The 20,395-nt window shown below is 36.8% G+C and overlaps 1 protein-coding gene across 3 annotated transcripts in view; it reads right to left on the bottom strand.

The window, feature by feature from the left end:
* Positions 1-329: 329 nt before the first annotated feature.
* The window catches only part of LOC131243381 (dnaJ protein P58IPK homolog), a 52,856-nt gene continuing 32,790 nt past the window's right edge, over positions 330-20,395 (bottom strand). The window contains exons 5-9 of one of the 3 annotated variants that reach the window (XM_058242708.1): positions 19,751-19,844; positions 19,423-19,635; positions 8,868-8,948; positions 2,538-2,756; positions 330-899 (exon numbers count right to left, since the gene is read on the bottom strand). In XM_058242708.1, the coding sequence (XP_058098691.1) occupies positions 726-899; positions 2,538-2,756; positions 8,868-8,948; positions 19,423-19,635; positions 19,751-19,844 (781 nt within the window). In that variant the 3' untranslated portion in view covers positions 330-725. Of the gene's footprint in view, positions 900-2,478; positions 2,757-8,867; positions 8,949-19,422; positions 19,636-19,750; positions 19,845-20,395 lie in introns of all 3 variants that reach the window. The other 2 variants (XM_058242710.1, XM_058242709.1) reach the window with 2 other exon arrangements.

Here is a 20,395-nt window from a genome sequence, read left to right as displayed (position 1 = left end):
AGTAGGCTATTCCCTAATTAGGTGCACCACCCCTTTTTCAAAAACAATGGATGGTCTTCAAAAATGGTGACGGTCAGATTCAAGATGGTCTTCAAAAAAAATGCTGCCTGATCTTTTGATCAGGTCATCAGCAGGGCAGGGCCCACCTTATGCAGGGCAAAGATGTTCCATACATACTAAGTAGGCATGTGTGCTGGGTGTATACAAGGCTGGATGACACGAAAACAGTATGCTGTCCATTCATATGGTGGTCATTGAAGACCATAAAAGCTGCAATGAATTTCTGCGGCTCAAACTCTGGAGGTGTCTATTTTGCTTTATGGAATATCTGCTCCTAATTAGGGATTTTAAATCCCGAATCCATTCACTGGGTATGTAAATGTTAATCTGATTAAGAAAATGGAAAAAAGAAAAAGGAAAAAAAAAAGAATTACATGCTTCCGTTTGATGCATCCCAAGACAAGCATATCCTCTGTCCAGCCCTTCTCCAATATAAACTATAAACCAATAGAAGAAGAAAACATGGATCACATCCATCAAAAGTATTATTTCCCTATCGAAGGGATGATAATGCCGCACGTAAGAGAGACAAAGAAAAACTCTTAAAATCAGAACCTTCTTTGGCCCGGATGGTCACCTGGTTTGCAGTTAGTCAGTCAACATCTTCAACCACATTCTTCATTCTCTTTCTGGGCAATAGGGACATTGTGGATAATTTAGTTAGGTCAAAAATCAAATCCAAATCCACCACCAGGGAATCCTCCACCGCCACCTTGAAAATGGAATGTGAATTGCTGCCCTCCAAAAGGGTTGAAACCGCCACCGCCCGTTCCCATGCCCATGTCTTCAATATCTTCTCCTCTGTCATATCTTACACGTTTGTCTTCGTCACCTAGTACCTGAAATGTGAGACTGCAAGAGTCAGCAAAACTGTATCTTATATAAGAAAAAGTTGTACAGAAAAAAAGGAGAGTGAAAGATCGGTTGTGAAAGAGTGAGCAAAGATCACGGGTGTGAAATGCGTCTGCTTTCTTCTAGTCAACACTGAGAAGTTTCTTTTGAAATATGGATTTTTAATGGTAGGATTTAGCACCTCAAAATATTATTCATTTCAGATTTTAGATACTTTTACAGATGTTTGATAATCTCATGCGTGTGTACAGCTCAGACATCTATAAGCTGGTACACATGCCAGTTTTTGCAGGTGTTGGAGATCCAAGCTGTCTATCAAGTGTGCACCACCATGTAGGTTCCGTGGCCCAGGCTACACTGAACAAAACAAATTGACGGCTAAAACAAGCCCTTCTTTTGTCCATTTATTCATACATTGTGGGCCCCACCTAATGAGTGGACTGGTCTATTGTTTGGGCTAGAGCCTCTACAAAGTTGGGCCGCATGAAGACACATTAGATGTTTGCCAAAACAGTCGTATCAGCACACGGTGCTGGTGTGTCGATCAACCAGGCCACACATGCTACTGGGCATAGTAAACCTTGATTTTAATGAAATGGGGTGAACATGTTAGAGACTACAACATGTGGAACAGTATTCTATTTTGTTTGACACAAGCTTGCAATTGGTAAACAAAATAAGGAAAAAAAAAAAAAACAACAAACATAGAAAAAAGGCAAAGGATGCAGCACATAACAATAATAATAATAAAAAAGATCCTAGCAACTCACCCAACTGATAAGAATAATAGGGGCTCGAGGAGCCTCTCATGGTGCACAGATATAAATTGCAACAAATGAAATAATCACATAGCTAGTATGAAATAGTTAAGACGTAAACATAGTAAGTCCAAAATACTTCACAAACCCCGAAGTTCAATTAAAAAAGAAGTGCGAACCATTTTATCTATGCAACTGACAAATTTCTTACAAGAGTAAAGACTAATTAAACTAAGTACCAACTTATCAAGCAATATGCAGAATCCTCAAGAAAAAGAATTAACATCAATTTAATCAGAGGAAAACAAAAATCCAACACAAACACTCCCAAACGCTATGTACAAAATCAGGAGGGAAAAAAAATCCAATAAAAATACTCTCAAGCACAATGTACAAATTACCTACAAAATACAAAGCTAATAAAGAAAATGCAATGTAAACAGTACATAGGTAGTGTAACCACCTAAACTAAGCTACTCATTCCCTACAAGCAAAATTCTCAGGGCTGTGTAAGAAACAATAAATACCACATTTTTCACATACAGGAGATGTGAACTGGATAATGCACGTTACAGATGAAGATTCACAAGCCATGCTTTGGGCAAAGTAGAAGGCATCATTTCTATAGAATATGACTGAGCTACAGTACAAAAGCAAGTTCCCCATAGCATAAACTCAACACTGAGTAACTGATATCTTCCATAAATTCAACAACAAAATCATTCCACTTACAATTGGCAAGCAAGTTGGATTACAATGAGCATAATCTCATAGACAATAATGGCAATGAACATGTTTAAAGGACTACCTTGAAAGGTGATACCAAAGGGGGAAAAAAAATCTAACTGTTTACTGTCATTCAATCACCTCATATGCAGCAGCTATTTCTTGAAATTTGGCTTCTGCTTCCTCTCTGTTATCAACATTCTTATCAGGGTGCCATTGTAAAGCAAGTTTCTTGTAAGCGCGTTTGATCTCTGCAACGGATGAAGTTCTTGAGATCCCTAGAATTTTGTACCAGTCCTTGCGCTTGCTCAACTTCAATGATTTCTCAGCCCTCATTAGTGCTTCTCGAATATTCATATCCTGCAATTTTGTAAATATCATGACCTTGCGACGAACCTCCAGATAGTTTGGAAGCTTTGAAATGAACAGAAAAGAACAGAAGAAGCATGCTGGAACATTATGATATAAGCTCCAAGAAAATACACCTAACTAGAAAGAAGAACATTTACAGTTATGGCCTGTTTGGATTGGAGAAATCCAAAAAGTAGGTCTGGAAAGGAAAACACAACATCTGAGGAAAACCTTGGATAATGTCATCAGCTGAAAAGAATCCTAAAAGATGTGGTTTCTTTTTGCTTAGATGATTTCCAGGGCAAAGTACAATGGTCAATGGTCAAAAAGTGAAATCTTTTTCCAAAAAAAGTGTGGCAATGAGGATAAACCAGTAAATAAACCAATCCAAACAGGCCCTTAGGATCATTCTTTAATTGAAAAGGTAAAGTATTACTGAAGATGGCAAAGCACTGGGATTCAATCTAGCAAATAAACTAATCCTATAATTTTGTTGCATCAAAAACACCAAACAAACAATGAAATTTTCAACCAAGAAAAAATATTTTGCACATTCTTTTGACAGTAACTAACATTACATATTTAAGATACCCAAGTAAAATAACAGAACTCCCCTTCCTACCTGATGACTTCATAATTGATAATGCAAAACCGAGAAAATTATAAATCACAAATTACCATATTATCTCCAAACAGAACTCCTGAATGTAACACCAACAAAATCAACATTTGCACTCAAGCTCGCATGTTCCAATTGAGCAATCCCAGCCACCAATAGGAAGCTAAACTGTCTTCTCTTTTCTTTATTGATTTGGCCAAGATACCAACAGCTTGGTCTTCATTGTGATGGATGGAACTGTATAAACTGGTTACTGAAGGAAGTGCATGTATTAGAGATCTAAAATAATTGAATTTAGCTCCAATAGGTAAATGGTTTTTTGAGGTAGAAGAAAGTGGTTAATGGAAAGAGGTCATTGCCTGCAAATATGGAGTTAGGGAGAAAGGTTGGCTTACTAAGGAAGTCTTCATTGTACAAAGCTTCAGCTATTTGGAAAGCGATTCTGAGGGTGGCCAGTAACCTCAAGAAATTAGTTTCCATAGGGAGATAGCATGCAGATTTATTTTGGGAGGATGCTTGGTATGGTGATAGCTCTTGGCTAGGTTGGAACTGGAGCCGCAAGTTCCTGTTTTCTGTTGTTTTGGCACAGTTCGGAATCCATGATGTCGGAATTTAACGGACGAGGAATTGGAAGATATGTGCTTGCCATCTCTTCTTTAGAGCCACCGCCCTCCCAACTCTGAGAGGGATTCTTGGCTATGGAAATGAGAATGGTCAGGAAGGCTTTCGATCAGCTCTTATGGGGTGATCTGCATTCTTGGGCCAAGGATGCCGAAAACCAAGGTTCATTTGTCATATGTGAGGCCTCCCAAGGTTGTTGTATTTGCCTGGCTGGCACGGAGTGGGGTTCTCACAATGGACAAGTGCAGAAAAGATGTGATTAACCACAATGTCTGAAGATATCATGCGCAAGCAGGATGGAGAGTCCATTGATCACTTGATGATGATTTTGGGAATGCTTCTTTGTTCTCTTTCAATGTTCTTGGATGATGCCTGATTCAATTGTTGAAAGGTAAAATCAATGATTGGAAAAAAGAGACTTTAAAGGGTCGAGCAGAGGAAACAGAGGAAATCTTGAGGGAAATCCAAGATCTTGATTTTAAAGAAGATATTGAAGATCTTTCCGAAGAGGAGATAGTGAGGCAGGAACTTTTGCGAGCCAAGTATGAAGCTAGAAAGGGAGGATGAAATTAAATGGAGACAACGATCAAGGGCGCTATGGTTGAAAGAAGGGGATAAAAATACTCAGTATTTCCATGCTATGGCTAGTGCAAGGGTGAGAACTAATAGGATTAAGACAATGGTTGTTGATGGGAATAGGTTTGAAGGCAAACTAAGGTTTGCGAAGTAATTGTGAAGTTCTATAAGACTCTTCTTTTAAGCGATGGTTGGAAGCGACCTCTGCTAGACAATCTCGATTTTCTTTCCATTTCTTCAGAAGCAGCGGAGTCGTTGTAATGTCCTTTTGCAGAGTCTGAGATGGTGTACAATTCAAGAGTTGGGTAGTGAGAAAGCTCTTGGTCCGGATGGCTTCCCTATAGCATTCTTTCAGAGATTTTGGGAGTTGGTGAAGACAGATGTAACTGGTTTTGTCATTGAATTTCAATGGTAAGATTGTGCCAGAGCTTGGAGCTACTTTCATTTCCTTTATTCCTAAAATAGAAGGAGCAGAATCGCTTCGGGATTTTAGGCCAATCAGTCTCTTGGGAGGTCCTTATAAATTATTGGCTAAGATCTTGGTTACGGGATTTAGGGGGGTGATTGGGGATGCTATATCTTTAGCGCAAGGTGCATTTGTGGAAGGAAGACAAATAGTGGACTTGGCTTTGGTGGCGAACGAATGCATTGATTCTTATAGTAAACGAGGGTTGAGTGGGGTGGTTTGCAAATTAGACATCGAAAAAGCTTATGATCATGTCAATTGGGATTTTTTGGATTATGTGCTGGCTGCAGGCAGAAATGGAGGTTGTGGATCAAGGAATGTGTATCTTTCGCCAAATTTTCAGTTTTGGTCAATGGATCAGCGAATGGTTTCTTCTCAACATCTAGAGGTTTAAGGCAAGGGGACCCTATTTCTCCCTACTTGTTTGTAGTGGTCATGGAGGCTCTTAGTAGAATGATTAAAAAAGGAGTAGATGCAAGGTTGATTAAGGGAATTGGGGTGGACAACTCCGATTTTCAGGTGACGCACCTTCAGTTTACTGATGATACATTATTATTTTACGAAGCCGATTCTTATAAAGTAAGCGTTCTCTGTGCTATCATTATTAGCTTTGAAGCGGTCTCAAGCTTGAAGGTGAATATTAGTAAAAGTGAATTACTGGGGGTGGGGATTTCGAAAGAAGAAGTCAAACTTCTTACCGGTTGGTTGGTTTGGGTGTAGGGAAGGATCGTTACCACAACATACCTTGGTCTTCCTGTTTATGACTGATATTTGATATATCTTTACTGATATTCATGGGGCAATTCATGTATCCATACTTGCTTTGGCACAAACCTATCAAGACTCATTGATATGATCATCAATCTACCTATCAACCCTTTTTTGGTCAATCTACTCGTCAATATCTCTGTCAATTTGTCTTCTTTGTCATTGTGAACTTTCCTACCCTTCAAGAATATGTATTCTTCTTTGCATCATGGACTGCACTTGTTCTTGTATCCATTGTCTTCTTGGAAGAATATGGCAAGGGTCTATGGGATTGACCATGCACCACATATCTTCTAAGCAGTATTCTCAGAGGAATACGTCAAAAAGTAATAGCAGGTTGGATGTTATTCAAACTACAGAAGACAACCAAATTTTAATAATTTTATCATCGCCTCCTCGGAGGTGATTTTAAGCATCCTTCGATGTACCTTATACATGTTCTAAATAAGTCATCTTGTAAATCCATTATGTTAGCAGAAATCAAATCTATCCAAGGAATTGAACTTGCTCATGATGTCAAAATTGCCCTACTTGGTGACCACTGGATGGACATGATCATCCCACAATCTCAAGCTCAATCCCCATTTGTCTAATGTATCACAAACGATGCTTTCTAATGGGTTTTGTCAGATGTCTATGGGCTGAACTAGTAGCATAGAAGATATCTTTTGTCAAATTAAATATAGTTCCATCTAATTGGACTCTTCCGTTGATCCTTTACACTCTGTTTGGCACCTTGGATTTGGTGGTAAATGGGTGTTTTTCAAATCCGAATAGCTGCTTTTTGCATTTGGTAGCCTTGGATTTGGAGGTAAATGGAAACGGAGGTATTTCAAATATACTTTTTTGGTGTGTTTTGAAATCTCAGCAAAAGTGTAATCCAAAGGAAAAACCTTTTTGCCTCCTTTTTAAGGGTAGGAGAGTCGCACATGTAACAAAGGTGTCTCTAGGCTACTAATCGACTGGACACATGGCATGCTGATAACACCCCGACACAATCCAATTATCAGCTGCAATACTAAAATCACATCAATAAAATGATCTGAACCATCCATACATTGGACATCTAAATGGACAATTAAAAAATGCTGGCGAGTTGCTTGTTTGTGATCCTTGCATTTGTGGCCCACCTAAGGCTCGAAATTTCCTCTTTTTTGGCAAAAGTATATATTTTAATGGGCTTCTTACAATCATTCTATCAAATATCACACACACACACACACACACACATATATATGCACACTAATTTGGGATATGAAAGTTGATTTAGTTAATCAAATCTAAGTCCTTTGAAGAATTCCAATGCCCTTCAAATACAAACTCCAAATGGAAGATTTGGATTCCAGTGCATTTCAACCAAACACAAATGAGAATTCGGAATCACTTTGATTCCAATGTAATTGTGATTTGGATTCCAATGCATTCCAAATCCAAGCTCCCAAACAGGCAGTTAGGGACGTTTCAACAAAATCAAATTCTCCTACATGTGTGTGCGCGCGCACATGAATTGTGGAGGATTTATATGAGCATGATAAGATTCTCAGATTTTATTGACCATATGAACTAATTGATTTTCTGTCTTGGAGTGATTCATTAACTTGACCTGACGAGAAAGGCTGGTTAAATTGTAGATTGGACCATTTTTAGTTGTCAGGATCAAGGGAAGACCAGTTTCAGTCCACTATAAAGACCAATTTCTGATCACTATTCTGTTGGTATCATCCCCACTGTTGTCGGGGTCATTGCCAATTTCAAACTGTGGCTCAAGAAGAGAGAGCAACATCTAGGTAGAAGCTCCTGCAAGCACAGAAAACAATGTAATGTACTTGGCTGGGTTGGTTTCAAATTGACGATGGAATTGCGAACACAGGATACAGGAATGAGTTCAAGATGTTTTTAGCCATTAAAAAGATTGGAAGGGTGCTTGTTATTGGATATTCTAGCATCTAATCTAAGTCAAGAAGGCAGAACTCAAGAATGAATACTTTAACAAACTAGAGATAAAAATCAAGGGACAAATGGTTCAAGGAGATCAGAATTCCTCGTTCTTTCATAAATGGCGAATGCAAGAAGGAAAAATTGGCTGGCCCCCTTCTAACAAAGGGGTTTGGGGGTCCAGAAAACAACAAACCGAAACAGCCTCTTTCTACAGCTGAAAATGTCTTGGATCTGGGTCTCATCAGGGTAGACATGGATCCCACCTGATTATTAATTGAATACCAAGACCCAACCTACATCTGACCTGACAGACCCCAAATGTCAATCCAAACCTGACAATGAGTTGGACCAGATCACTGGTTTATCAAAGCTACCTGAATACTAACAGCCATCCTCTTTCTAGGGCTGTGGACAGAGTTGGAACTTGGCCGAATCAGGGTGGACTTCAGCAAAGATCTGACCCGACAGATTCCACATGACTCAGAGTCAGACTAAGTCCGCCAGGTCATCGGGTTAATCAACCCAATGACAGCCCTACTCTTTATAAATTATTTTACCAAATTTAAGCAAGAACATGGAAAAGTACATACAGTCCAGATGTGACATAGGTTCAAGACTAAGTAGAGCTTCATCCTCTATCAAGTGTTCCATACCTCCTGTTACTCTACAAATCCTATCCATTCAAGTGATTGAAAAAGATGCAAAAACCCAACTATAGGGATATCAACTACCAGAAGCAGTATCATATATAAAGTGACAAGAAATGTGAAGAATAACACCTAAGGTATATTTTCCGGTCAAAATGACTTCCCTTGATTACCTCACTAGTTGAGGTTAACACTAATTCATTCAGCAAGTAAAGTTCTTCCAAATAGAAAATCATGCCTTCCTCCAAATCTTGCATTTCTGCTCCAATTTGCAGGAAAATGATTATGAATTATCATGAAATTGGAAACCAGAATGTTTTTTTTTTTAAAAATTTTTATTCTGAATTTGAAAATTTTTAATGCAGCAAGTACCAATTAGTCAACTAATGGAAAGTGCAAAATACAAGCAACAGAAGACATTAATGTGACTGGTAATTATAAAATCTGGACAACAGTAAGAAAATTTTTCAAATTATATGACGAACCTGTGGAGACATTTGAGCTGCTGTTTTAAGATCATCCACAGCTCCCTCCCAATCTTCTATCAAAAGTTTGGCTTCACCTCTCTGTAAATAAATAATAGATAATTTCAGTTCCACAATATTCAACTCATCAAACAGTAAAAGAGCTAAGCTGTCCATATTACAGTATGAAGAGTTAACTTCATGTATTTAGGTTCTTATTTGCTCCATAGTATTCTCTAAATGTAAAGCATTTGTGACATGGAGAATTTTCAATCCATTTGAGGATAGAGAGCTAGCTAAAGCCTAACGTCTATTGAGTTTGATAGTAACCAAAGGAAAAACTGCAACCCTTGCCCATTTTATTATCAATGTTTAGTTCCGTGAAAGCGCAAAATGCCTTCCACAACCCAAAAAAGAAAACAAACATTAATGTATTGAAATTCCATGGGAAAGTAAGATCTAAAATTTGTAATCACCAGAAACTTATTCGGAAGTCTGTTACTTTCCAAGCAATAGTGAAATTGTGACAATGCAGTGTACATCTGAAAATAAGAAGTGGTTTCTCTGCCGAAAAATTCAGCTAATGAATAGATTACAACATTATGGACTGAAACTCTGGATAAGTACAAAACAGTTCAATGTCTTCCTTGAAATTAAAATAAATAACAAAGAACTAGAAGTAATAAGATTACAAAAAGGTTAGCAGGACAAATAGAGAGGATTGTATTCTGTTCTTCTTATAGTAAGAGTAATCTTGTCATTTTCATATTCTTTATTGAGATAGTTTTGTCCTTCTGTAGCCTAAAAACTTAAGTTCACTGACCTTTGTCATCTGAGATGTTATTGTATAACCAATGCAAGTGTGTGTGCGTGTGTGTGTGTGTGTGTAGAGAGAGAGAGAGAGGAGACGAATTAATTTCTCTTCTCCAGTTTTCTCCGATTGTGACATATGGTACCAGAGCCACGACATGATCATCAATGATATTTTCTCCATCAGAAATATCGATAAAGCTAATCACCTCCTTCTGGACTGGATCTCCAGATTCATCTACATTGTATTTTGGAGATCTGCTATTTTCAGCACGAGTTCATGATCTTGTGTGGGTCAAAAGCTTGATCAGCACAGGAAAGAAATAGCATTCCATCTTGTGAAATTTCTGAAGGTGACTCAGTCCACCATTCCTAATCGACCACCGTCTCGTGATTTTTGGTCAAATATGTTAGTTTCTTCAGAGCCTTTTTATTGGAATCAAATGAGTGTGGTTATTCATTGAATAGATATCATTTGATCTTTGCCATTTTTCTTTTCATATGTAACAAATAATTATTCAAGAGCAAGTTAGAATAATCCATCAAGAGAATAGGTAAGACTAAGGGTGAAAATGGGCTGGGTCTAGGCTCTCGGGTTCAGCCTGAGCCTAACCCATTTACTAAATGGGCCCAAAATCCAGACCCAAGCCTGAACCTTGACTGGAAATGTGATGACGAGGCATGACCCATCACCAGACTCTTAAGCCCATGCCTGGCTCAAGTCATGGACCATAGAAATGGTTCCAATACAACTGCAGCAGCTGATAAGGAACTGTATATCAGCCCACACGGGCATGCCATACAGGACCTTGTGTCGGAGTTGGGGTGAGTAAGCACCTGTATCCGCTGATGTGAGCTGTATCGACACCAATAAGCCTTAGTGACATGGTCAAGATGCCAATAAGAGCCCATTTGATCTTTTTTCACTATTTCTCATACTTTGGCCTCTTTCTTTCATTCTAAGCATAGAGGAAGGTTTTTTTTTTTAAACCAGAGCTAGGCCTATGTTGAACATAAAGGCATGAGCATGATTCAATCAAAGTGGAGTGGACCATTTTCTAGAAAATAGGAAATAAGTACAAACCATTACTTGTTTCTTTTTTCTTCTTTTTTTAAAAAAAAAAAAAATTTTCAACGTCATGTGCCCTAAATCATTCTTGGCTTGTGTTCGACTAGGGTCTATTTGGTTTATTTTCCCAACACATTTTAAACCATTTTTGCCAATTTTTAACCGATTTTTTCTTTCTTTTTGCTCTTTTCTTTTCTCTTTTTCTTTTTGCAAATGATGCATGAATTAGTTGTTTGTACAATGGATCATATATCAAACCAAACAAAGTTGCTTTGGGCAATTTTTAGCATTTGGGCCACTTATGTTTTGTATTTTCTTAAAACTTCTTTGGGTGACTGTTTATCTTTTTGTGTGTGCACGCACGCTTGCGTGTTATTTCATGGAGATTGGAGAAAGGGATTTTTTAACCATTTTTGACCAAGATCTATGCAATGTGTTGGAGTCTTGAGTGCAGTAACACGTGTTGGCCAATGCAGACTGTATCAATCGACACCAATACACTTTCTGTGACACGACCAAGATGCCTATGAGAGACTATTCTGATTTTTTTTTCACCTTTTCTCATATTTTTGCCTATTTTCTCCATATTAAGTAGAGGAAGACTAGAATGATGTTTTTGACCAGATAGACCTATTTTGAAAAGAGCATGATTCGGTAAATCAAACTGGTGCGGACTGGGCAGGATAACCATTACTTTTTTCTTTTATTTTTATTTTTAACATCATGTACCCTAAATCATGCCTGATTTATGTTCAACTAGGGCCTACTTGGTTGATTTTCCTACCATGTTTTAACCGGTTTTAGTTACTATTATTTGCTTTTTTCTTTCATTCTTTATTCTTTTCTTTTTCTCCTCCTCCTCCTCCAAAGTGCATGAATTAGTTCTGTACTCCGGATTTATAGGTTGTACCAAAACAATAAAAAGCTATTTTGGGCATTTTGGACCATTTTGTTTTGATTTTCTATATATAAAAAATTGTTGCAGTTCACTAGCCAACAAAAAATTTTCCTTTATTTTCCCGAATTTCCATTGGGGAAAGGGATCTTTTACCATTTTGGACCTAGATCTATGCATGCAATCCTACAAAATTTTGCAATTTCTTTTTTACATTTTAACCTTCTTTTTTTTCTCAGATTCTATTGCCTTCTATAATTTAATTCAATTAAATATTTATGTATATACGTATGTTTGTGGTATTGTAACAAAGAGTCTGTTTTGTATTAAAGAAAGTATTCGGCAATTATTTTTTGCCACTTCTTCCTTAAAAAATAAAAAATAAAAAAAATTACAAAATTATTGTATGGTTTTTTGTATGATAGAAAATATACAATCTGTTCGCGTATTCAAGCATGTATTTATTAATATCTGCAACTTGGTTTGCTTCCTTCTGTGTTTCTTCACTATAAAGATATTATATAATTTATATGTCCATTATGAAATTATGTTATAATTATTAACGCATGTATGTATTGATTGTGTTTGGCATTTTGGTAGATTTGTGGAGTTGTAGAGTGCAAACATGTAGTGGCCAGTCAGTGAGTGATATTGTCTGTGAGAAAGCCAGTTACAAATTGTCTGTCGGTGACAGTGATTGATAAGTAGCGAGAAATGGGAGATGATCATGAAGAAATGGAGTACAGCATGGAGGCAGAGTTGGTTGGAGCATCCCACCCACATAAGGGAGAACGTGCAAGTAAGATGTTGCAAGAGATGCCTTCAAGAAAAAGAAGAAGAAAAACAGAGAGAAGCTGTAAGAGTTCAAGGGGAAAAAGAAAAGAGAAGGAAACCACTGCTTCGGAATCTTTTATGTTTGGTTTTAATAAAAGTATTGCAGCCATTAAGAAAGTGATTAGTGTCAGAGTCATTTGTGTTTATGACTGTGTGGACATTGATGATTATGTGTAGTCTGCTTTCATTGGTGGACAAAGATTACATGATGATGAGTCGTCGATAGATGTGCTCCTCTTTAGTCTTTACACTTTTATATGATGTCATGTTACTGATGTTGGTTGTGATACAACACCTTCATTTTATATGCTCACTTAAGTGTAAGGGCATATTTGTAATTTCAAATGTTATTGGTGTAGCCCTACTATAATAAAGAGACAAGGAGGGGATGTGAGCTCCTTATGCTCTCTCCGTCTTTCTTCCCTCCATTCTTCCTTTCTTCTTTCTACCCCATGAACAAATATCAGAGAGGTAAGTTCCTCCTTGCCATTGTTCTTTCCCGGTTCCCCCTCTCTCATTCTCCTCTCCATCTTTTCTTTCTTTTCGTCTACAAGGTGAAACCTTGATCTATTTCAAGGCTGATTTAAGCAATTTGTTGTGCAACTACCATATGTTGGGTTGTGTATTTGTTCCTCGTGAATGTGTAGAGCCCAGTGAGATGGTTCAAAGCAGGCCATGGTACATTTATGGCCAAATTCAAAAATTAAGTTTTTGCATGGAGATCACGTGTGAAGAGTTCGCCGTGTCCAACATCGATCGGTGGATTGGAGTGCGAGTGTGGTGAAATCAAGAATTTACATCTCTTTGAAGCAATCGTCCCAATATTGTGTTCTACTTATCTCCCCACATTTGCAAGTTCATTACTTTCTTCTTCTTCTTCTTTTCAAATGGATGGGAAGAGTGATACTAGTCTCGAGTTCATCTAAGTTGCCTATGAATTTCCAAATCTCCACAACCAAGCTTAATGGTACGTACAGGCCGCATCTATGGAAAGTTTTATACAAGAAGACAGAAGTTGAAGTACTTGAAATCACAAAAAGCGGATGAAAATTCTGTTGACTATGAAGTTTGGGAGGTAGAGGATGAGTAAATAAGATCTTTGCTATGGAATAATATGGAACTAACCATAAGCGCCAACATTATGTTCTTTAAAACAGCCAAAGAGGTTTGGGATACTTTAAAGGAAATGTATTCAGGTGAGAAAAACTTGACCTGAATATATGATGTCTTGGAAGATCTTCGCTCAACAACAAGCCGAAAAGAGTGTAGGAGTATTATTCTACCTTGCGTGGTTTGTGGTAAGAAATGAACATGTATCAGCCCTTATCAAATGATTTTGAGGTTATGAACTAGCACTGGGAGGAATTTCATACCATCGGATTTCTTTTTGGTTTACGCCTGGAGCTTGAACTAGTGCATGCTCAAATCCTTGGAGCCAATGAGGTACCAATGGTTACTGAAGCATTTGCACGCAGACAACGTGCATCTAGCATTGGCACCACGAGTTTGATTATATCTACACTTATTTCTTCCTCTTGTAAAGGGGATGAACACAGTGGTCATAGTTGCGAAGCTTCGTTTAGCAGTAGAGATTTAGGGGGGTCAATCAGGTGGCAACGATACTTGGGAAGGTCATAGTAATGAATCTATTGGGGATCAAGGAAATCGATAATGGACTCATTGTGGGCTCCCTAGTCACATCATTGATACATGTTAAGATCTCATTATAAAACTGGCTTGTGTGAATCAGGCTTGCATATTTGACAATAGTTTCGAGGGATATGCACGTCAACGTAGCTCTTCTTATTCCGAGCCTTGTACAATAGGAGATATAATTACATTATCTAAGGATGAGTATGCCAAGTTGCTAAAGGATCCTTTAGCCCTAGGATCCTCCATTGCTACTCCTGCTGAACTAGGTATGACCAGTGTTTTCAGTATCTTGCGATACCACCAACATATCCCACGATATATCCGTTATCCTAGCGGAGCGATACGAAACCTAGCTTTAATATCCATTTTCACGAGATCGCAATATCGTGTGATATATCCACACTCCCCCTTTATAAATTCTTAATGTATCATGCGAACGTATGCCAAATCGGTTATGTATCGGCCGTATCGGCCGATACGTAACAGTAACGGTGCGAACCGTTACCTGTTTCGGGGCCGTATCGGCCGATACGATTTTTTGTACCCGTATCGGCCGATACGGGACCGATACGGGCGTAACGGGCCGTTACGGGCCCGTAACGGGCCCGAAACGGTAACTTTTTTTTTTTTTTTTTTAGCTCTGTTTTTGCTGTTTTTTTGAAACCTCTTGCTTCCAAACTGTTTCTAACTCCTTCTACTACTAATTTCGACCAACCTTAGCTAGGTATTTGATAGAAAAACACATTATATTATAGATTTTTTTGAATCAAAGCTCGGTGGGCCATTTTTCAGAAATTCTTCAAAAATAGGTATTTATACTTTTTTTAATATATTTTGCTGTTTTAATCATGTCATATGATGTGTTAATCATAGTAGAACATGTTAATGTGCATTTTACAGATTTGGGGTGCCATTTAATAATTTTTTAATATTTTTTTCTATTTACGCATGAATTTTGGCCCCTTTTTTTAAAATTCGAAAAATCAGTTTTTAATGGTTGTTTTGCTGTTTTAATCATGCCATTTGATGTATTAATCATAGTAGAACATGTTAATGTGCATTTTACAGATTTGGGGTGCCATTTTATATTTTTTTAATATTTTTTTCTATTTACGCATTTATTTTGACCCTTTTTTTGAAAATTCGAAAAACCATTTTTAAATGATTCTCTTGCTGTTTTAATGATGTCATATGATGTGTTAATCATAGTAGAACATGTTAATGTGCATTTTACAGATTTGGGGTTCCATTTTATATATTTTTTATATTTTTTTCTATTTACGCATTTATTTTGTCCCTTTTTTTGAAAATTCGAAAAATCATTTTTTAATGATTCTTTTGCTGTTTTAATGATGCCATATGATGTGTTAATCATAGTAGAACATGTTAATATGCATTTTACAGATTTGGGGTGCCATTTTATATTTTTTTTATATTTTTTTCTATTTACGCATTTATTTCGGCCCTTTTTTTTGAAAATCCGAAAAATCATTTTTTAATGATTCTTTTGCTGTTTTAATGATGCCATATGATGTGTTAATCATAGTAGAACATGTTAATGTGCATTTTACATATTTGGGGTGCCATTTTTTATTTTTTTTATATTTTTTTCTATTTACGCATTTATTTCGGCCCTTTTTTTGAAAATTCGAAAAATCATTTTTTAACGATTCTTTTGCTGTTTTAATGATGTCATATGATGTGTTAATCTTAGTAGAACATGTTAATGTGCATTTTACATATTTGGGGTGCCATTTTATATTTTTTTTCTATTTACGCTTGAATTTTGGCCCTCAAAAATAATTGCAAACACCTAAATGTAAGATATTTTCATATTACATTCATTCTAATATATCTATCATTGATAGTAGATAGTTAGAAAATTAAATATATGAATTTTGTAGTCAAATTTAGGTTATCTGGTTCATAAATTCATCAGACAGTCCGATACAACTTCTCACTAAAGAGTGGACCGTTACACCACCATAAACATGTTCCAATTTATAAATGAATGCATATTTGGAATGCTTAGAATATTCCGGATTTAATCCATATTTTTTCATATTTTTTTGGCAAAAAAAAAAAATTTGCGCCGTTACGGGCCGTTACGCCCCCGTATCACCGTTACGCCCCCGTATCCGTATCGGTTTTGGAGGTCACCGTTACGCCAACCGATACCGATACGGGACACGCTGCATGCGATATATCGATACCAAGTGCAATATTGAAAGGGATAAAAGGAAATCGGTGCTATTTTGTCTAGAAAATCCTCAAAATGAAAAAAATAAATAAATAAAAAATTCGCAGTACATCGTGAGGTGATTTTAACTAGTCTACTCTAGTTTGTTAGAAGAAAATCTTCGAAATTTCTCCAAAATCGCAATTGGAAGCTTCCTGGGGCCAGATTATAAAAGATACGTATTTTTTAGTTTTGATTCTTTTTTTTTTCTTTTTCTTTTTTCATTTTTATTTATTGTAAATAGTGTCAAATGATAAGAAATACGTGATTCTTCATGTTTTGCATAAAAATTTATGGATTTGGAGTTTCAATTTCGAGATTTGAGAGAGATGTGTCAAGTTGGGAAAAATTGGAAGAAAAAAAAATTGAAATTTCCTCAAAATTTCCCAAAATGGTTGCAATCTTAGTGTCCAATTACAAAATCAAACATGTATATAATTTGATCCACACATTCTTGGTAATTTGAGATTTTTCAAAAGAAAAGTTATTTTTAATTAAAATAATCTTTTTTTTGAAAGAAAATTTATTTTTAATTAAAATAATCTTTTTTTCGAAATCCTCAGGTATATTTCTTGTTTTCTATTTCTTCTTTCGCTTTCAAATATAATGCTTGCTTACATTTATAAATTGTATGAATTGACTTTGAATATAGTCCCATCAGTTTAGTCAAACAGTGCATAGATTAGGTCCCTATACAAAGGAAACCTATTATGTGCATTTGTTTTTTTTTTTTGGTTAAGTATGTATTGGTGTCTTTTTTAACAATCCCTGAAGTTTCATTGAAAATTTCAACCAATTTCCGAATGTTTCCCCATGTTTCCCAACAATAGTAATAAATTATGTGATACAACTGATATATCCCAAGTGATAACCGATATGCATCCGTATCCCAATGGTGCAATACATTATGCGATAATGAAACGAAAAACATTATGTATGACATGTTTTTCTTCCTTCAAACCTATCCCTTACCCTTAGGTTATCAACTCTGGCGCATCAAACAATATGGTTGGTGAGTCTAGTATATTGTCTAATTAAATTGCATCAATCTCCATTTCATTTATCACTTTAGCTGATGGTACTTTGACTCGTGTTTTCTGGTTTAGGTAAAACACATTCGACTTCTTTCTTATTGTCTTCTATTTTATATATTTCGAAATTTCCTTAGAGGTTGTTGTCTTTTGGTAAATTGACTAGGTCCTTTAATTGTTCTGTTGAATGTTATCATTCTTATTGTAAATTCAAATATGTAAAGATAGGAGGACAATTGGTGGAGAAAATGAAGCTAGCGGGCTTTATTATCTCAACAATGGAGTGGTTGAAGCTGTTGGAACTGTGCTGCAAACAGACATTTCCCCTCATCAATGGCATTGCAGGCATAGTCACCAATCATTAAATAATCTCAAGTGTCTTATTCCATCATTGTCATCAGTCTCTAAGTTAGCGTGTGAAGCTTTGCAAGTTGGGAAAGCATCGTAGGGTCTCATTTCCACCTCATGTGTAAAAATGTAGAGTTAGTCCATTTTCTTCAATCCATTATGATTGGTTTGGAATCCCTTACATGTCACTAGTGTATCTGGTTTGGGGTCCCTTACGTGTCTCTAGTGTATCTATTCAATGAACCGGATGGGCAACGCTTATTATATTTGCAGATACATTCACGTACATGGTTATATTTGATGAAGGATGGTGCTGAAGGGTTTTTATTTATTTATTTATTTATTTTGCTTTAAATTGTTTTATATGGAAGTCAGAAATCAGTTTTGATATTAAAGTTGTGTTTTATGCTTAGATAATGCTGAAGAATATATGTCACATGAAGTTGATTCACACTGTCCACTTATGGCATCATTTATCAAATTTCTTGATTTATACACCAGAAAAGAATGGTATTGCCGAAAAGTAGCAATCAACATTTGATTGAAGTTGCTCGAGCCTTGTTATTCAATATAAAGGTTACCAAAATCTTTTAGTTTGTTGTAGTATTAACTGCTTGTCACTCGGGTTCTAGTCCTTACCTCAGTGGTAGACTTTGAGGAGTTCCAACAAGAGGTCTTGGGTTCGATACCCATAGGTGGTGAAATCCCACCACAGCGTGTATGGGTGTGTGTGTAGAAAAAATAAAAATAAAAATTTGCTTGTCACTCAATAAACCGAATGCCTTCTTCCAACATCCAATCCATTCATCAAAACATCACCACTATATTGATGCCCTAGCCCAAGAATAAGGTTGATCCATTGGTCAGGTGGGCCACAGTTTGCAAAACAAATGTATGGTGCTAAAAACTTGGCTTAAGTTTTCTAACCCATCTACCCGTTTCCAAATATTGGGGCCCAAATGTTAATTGGATTAGATTGTCTCTAGGAAAACATGTAAGAGGTGGGACCAACCTGATGGGTGGATTAGATCTCACACGTATGTGACAGGCTGACACGTGATGTGTACACAAGTTTTATTGCACACACGAACACACATTAAAGTGCGCCCTGCATGATGGACAATCCACATCCAAAGTCCAACACGATGGATGGCCCACATCCAAGGTGGGCCCCGAATGATGGATAGCCCACATCAAAGGTGGGCTTCACAAGGTGGATGGTTGACATTGAAGGTAGGCCCCACACGATGGACACTTCACATTGAAGATAAGCCCAAGGTGGGCCCAACATAATGAACAATCCACATCAACTGCTGGTCCCACATATGGACGGTGGATATTAAAGGTGGACCCCACATCAAAAGTGGGTCCAAATGATGGACGTCCCACATCAAAAGTGATGTTGCAAAAGTAATTTATGGACGCTCTAATTTATGAACTCTTTTCAAGACCAAGTATGTTTTTACTAAACACACTCATGCATTGAATAAGTAAAATCCGAGATCAGCTACTTTAGGCATAAGAAGATGAATAAAAATGACTCGTGATCCAAACGCGCTCTTATAGACTTTTTCAATAGATCAACAACATAACAAGCATCAATGCATGGCACATACTTCTTTTTTTAATCAAGAAAGCTACTTATCATCAGTTGGGTGTCTTTAAAAGGAAATTTTTGGAAAAGAACTATAACAAACCTGAGCTAAAGCTTCAACAAGCTCACCATCGATGTTGAGTGCTTCGGTGCAACTGCTCAAGGCATCCTTTCCCCTTCCAAGCTTGACCAAGACCTTACATAAGCCAAGATGAAGATGTACATTATGTGCGGTATGAGTTGGGTCCAATGCAAGAGCTCCTTTGAAGTCCTCTACTGCCACTCGCAGCTTACCCTTATCTACATTATCTTCCGCCTGCAAACATAATGCATATGGTAAAAAATGACATGAAATTAACTCAAATACTAATTTTAAAAAAAAAAAAGAAAAGACAACAGCCCAATACTCACTAAAAGCTTATCGGACTTACACTCTTAGTCTTCTTTAGTAGATTTTTCAATCCAAAGTATGTTTTCTTCAGTTCACTATGCTCTGGATCTAAACGAAGACCTTTCTGAAAGTGCCTGAAAACACATGTAACGGCATAAATATAACACTAAAAGAAGTTGCATGAGCCATTATAACAATTTTTTGGTATTATAGACACAGATAATAAGAATAACTAGTAAAAAACACAAAAGCTTTAACTTCATGATTGCTTTCACTGTCTTCTGCAGATAGCGGTCTGCTAGCCCGATACATACGAGAACTAATGTGGTAACTGGTACGTATTATATGAGACATGACCAGTGTGTGTAAATTGGTATAGAACAGTAAAATAAAAGGGGAAATAAATATAACGAGAAAATATGAGAAAGGAAGAGAGAGGAGAGAAAAGGAGAGGGATGACTGGCTGTTCTAGCCTCCACACATCCTCTACTAATGTTTTATTAGGGCTGGACTAAAAACACGATGATGAAATTACAAATATGCACATCTTGCTTACGCAAAGACTTAAAGCATAACATATGAGCCCAAAAACACTACCAAAACCCATATATTAAGCCCAATTAACATTCCAAACACCATCAGTAAACTTTTGACAGATTTAACACTCCCCACAACCTAAAGCATA

This window comes from Magnolia sinica, chromosome 4 (genome assembly GCF_029962835.1).
Source record: "Magnolia sinica isolate HGM2019 chromosome 4, MsV1, whole genome shotgun sequence".
Classification (NCBI taxonomy): domain Eukaryota; kingdom Viridiplantae; phylum Streptophyta; class Magnoliopsida; order Magnoliales; family Magnoliaceae; genus Magnolia; species Magnolia sinica.
Note: the sequence above shows the minus strand (reverse complement) of the source record. Positions and strands in the feature narration are given on the sequence as shown.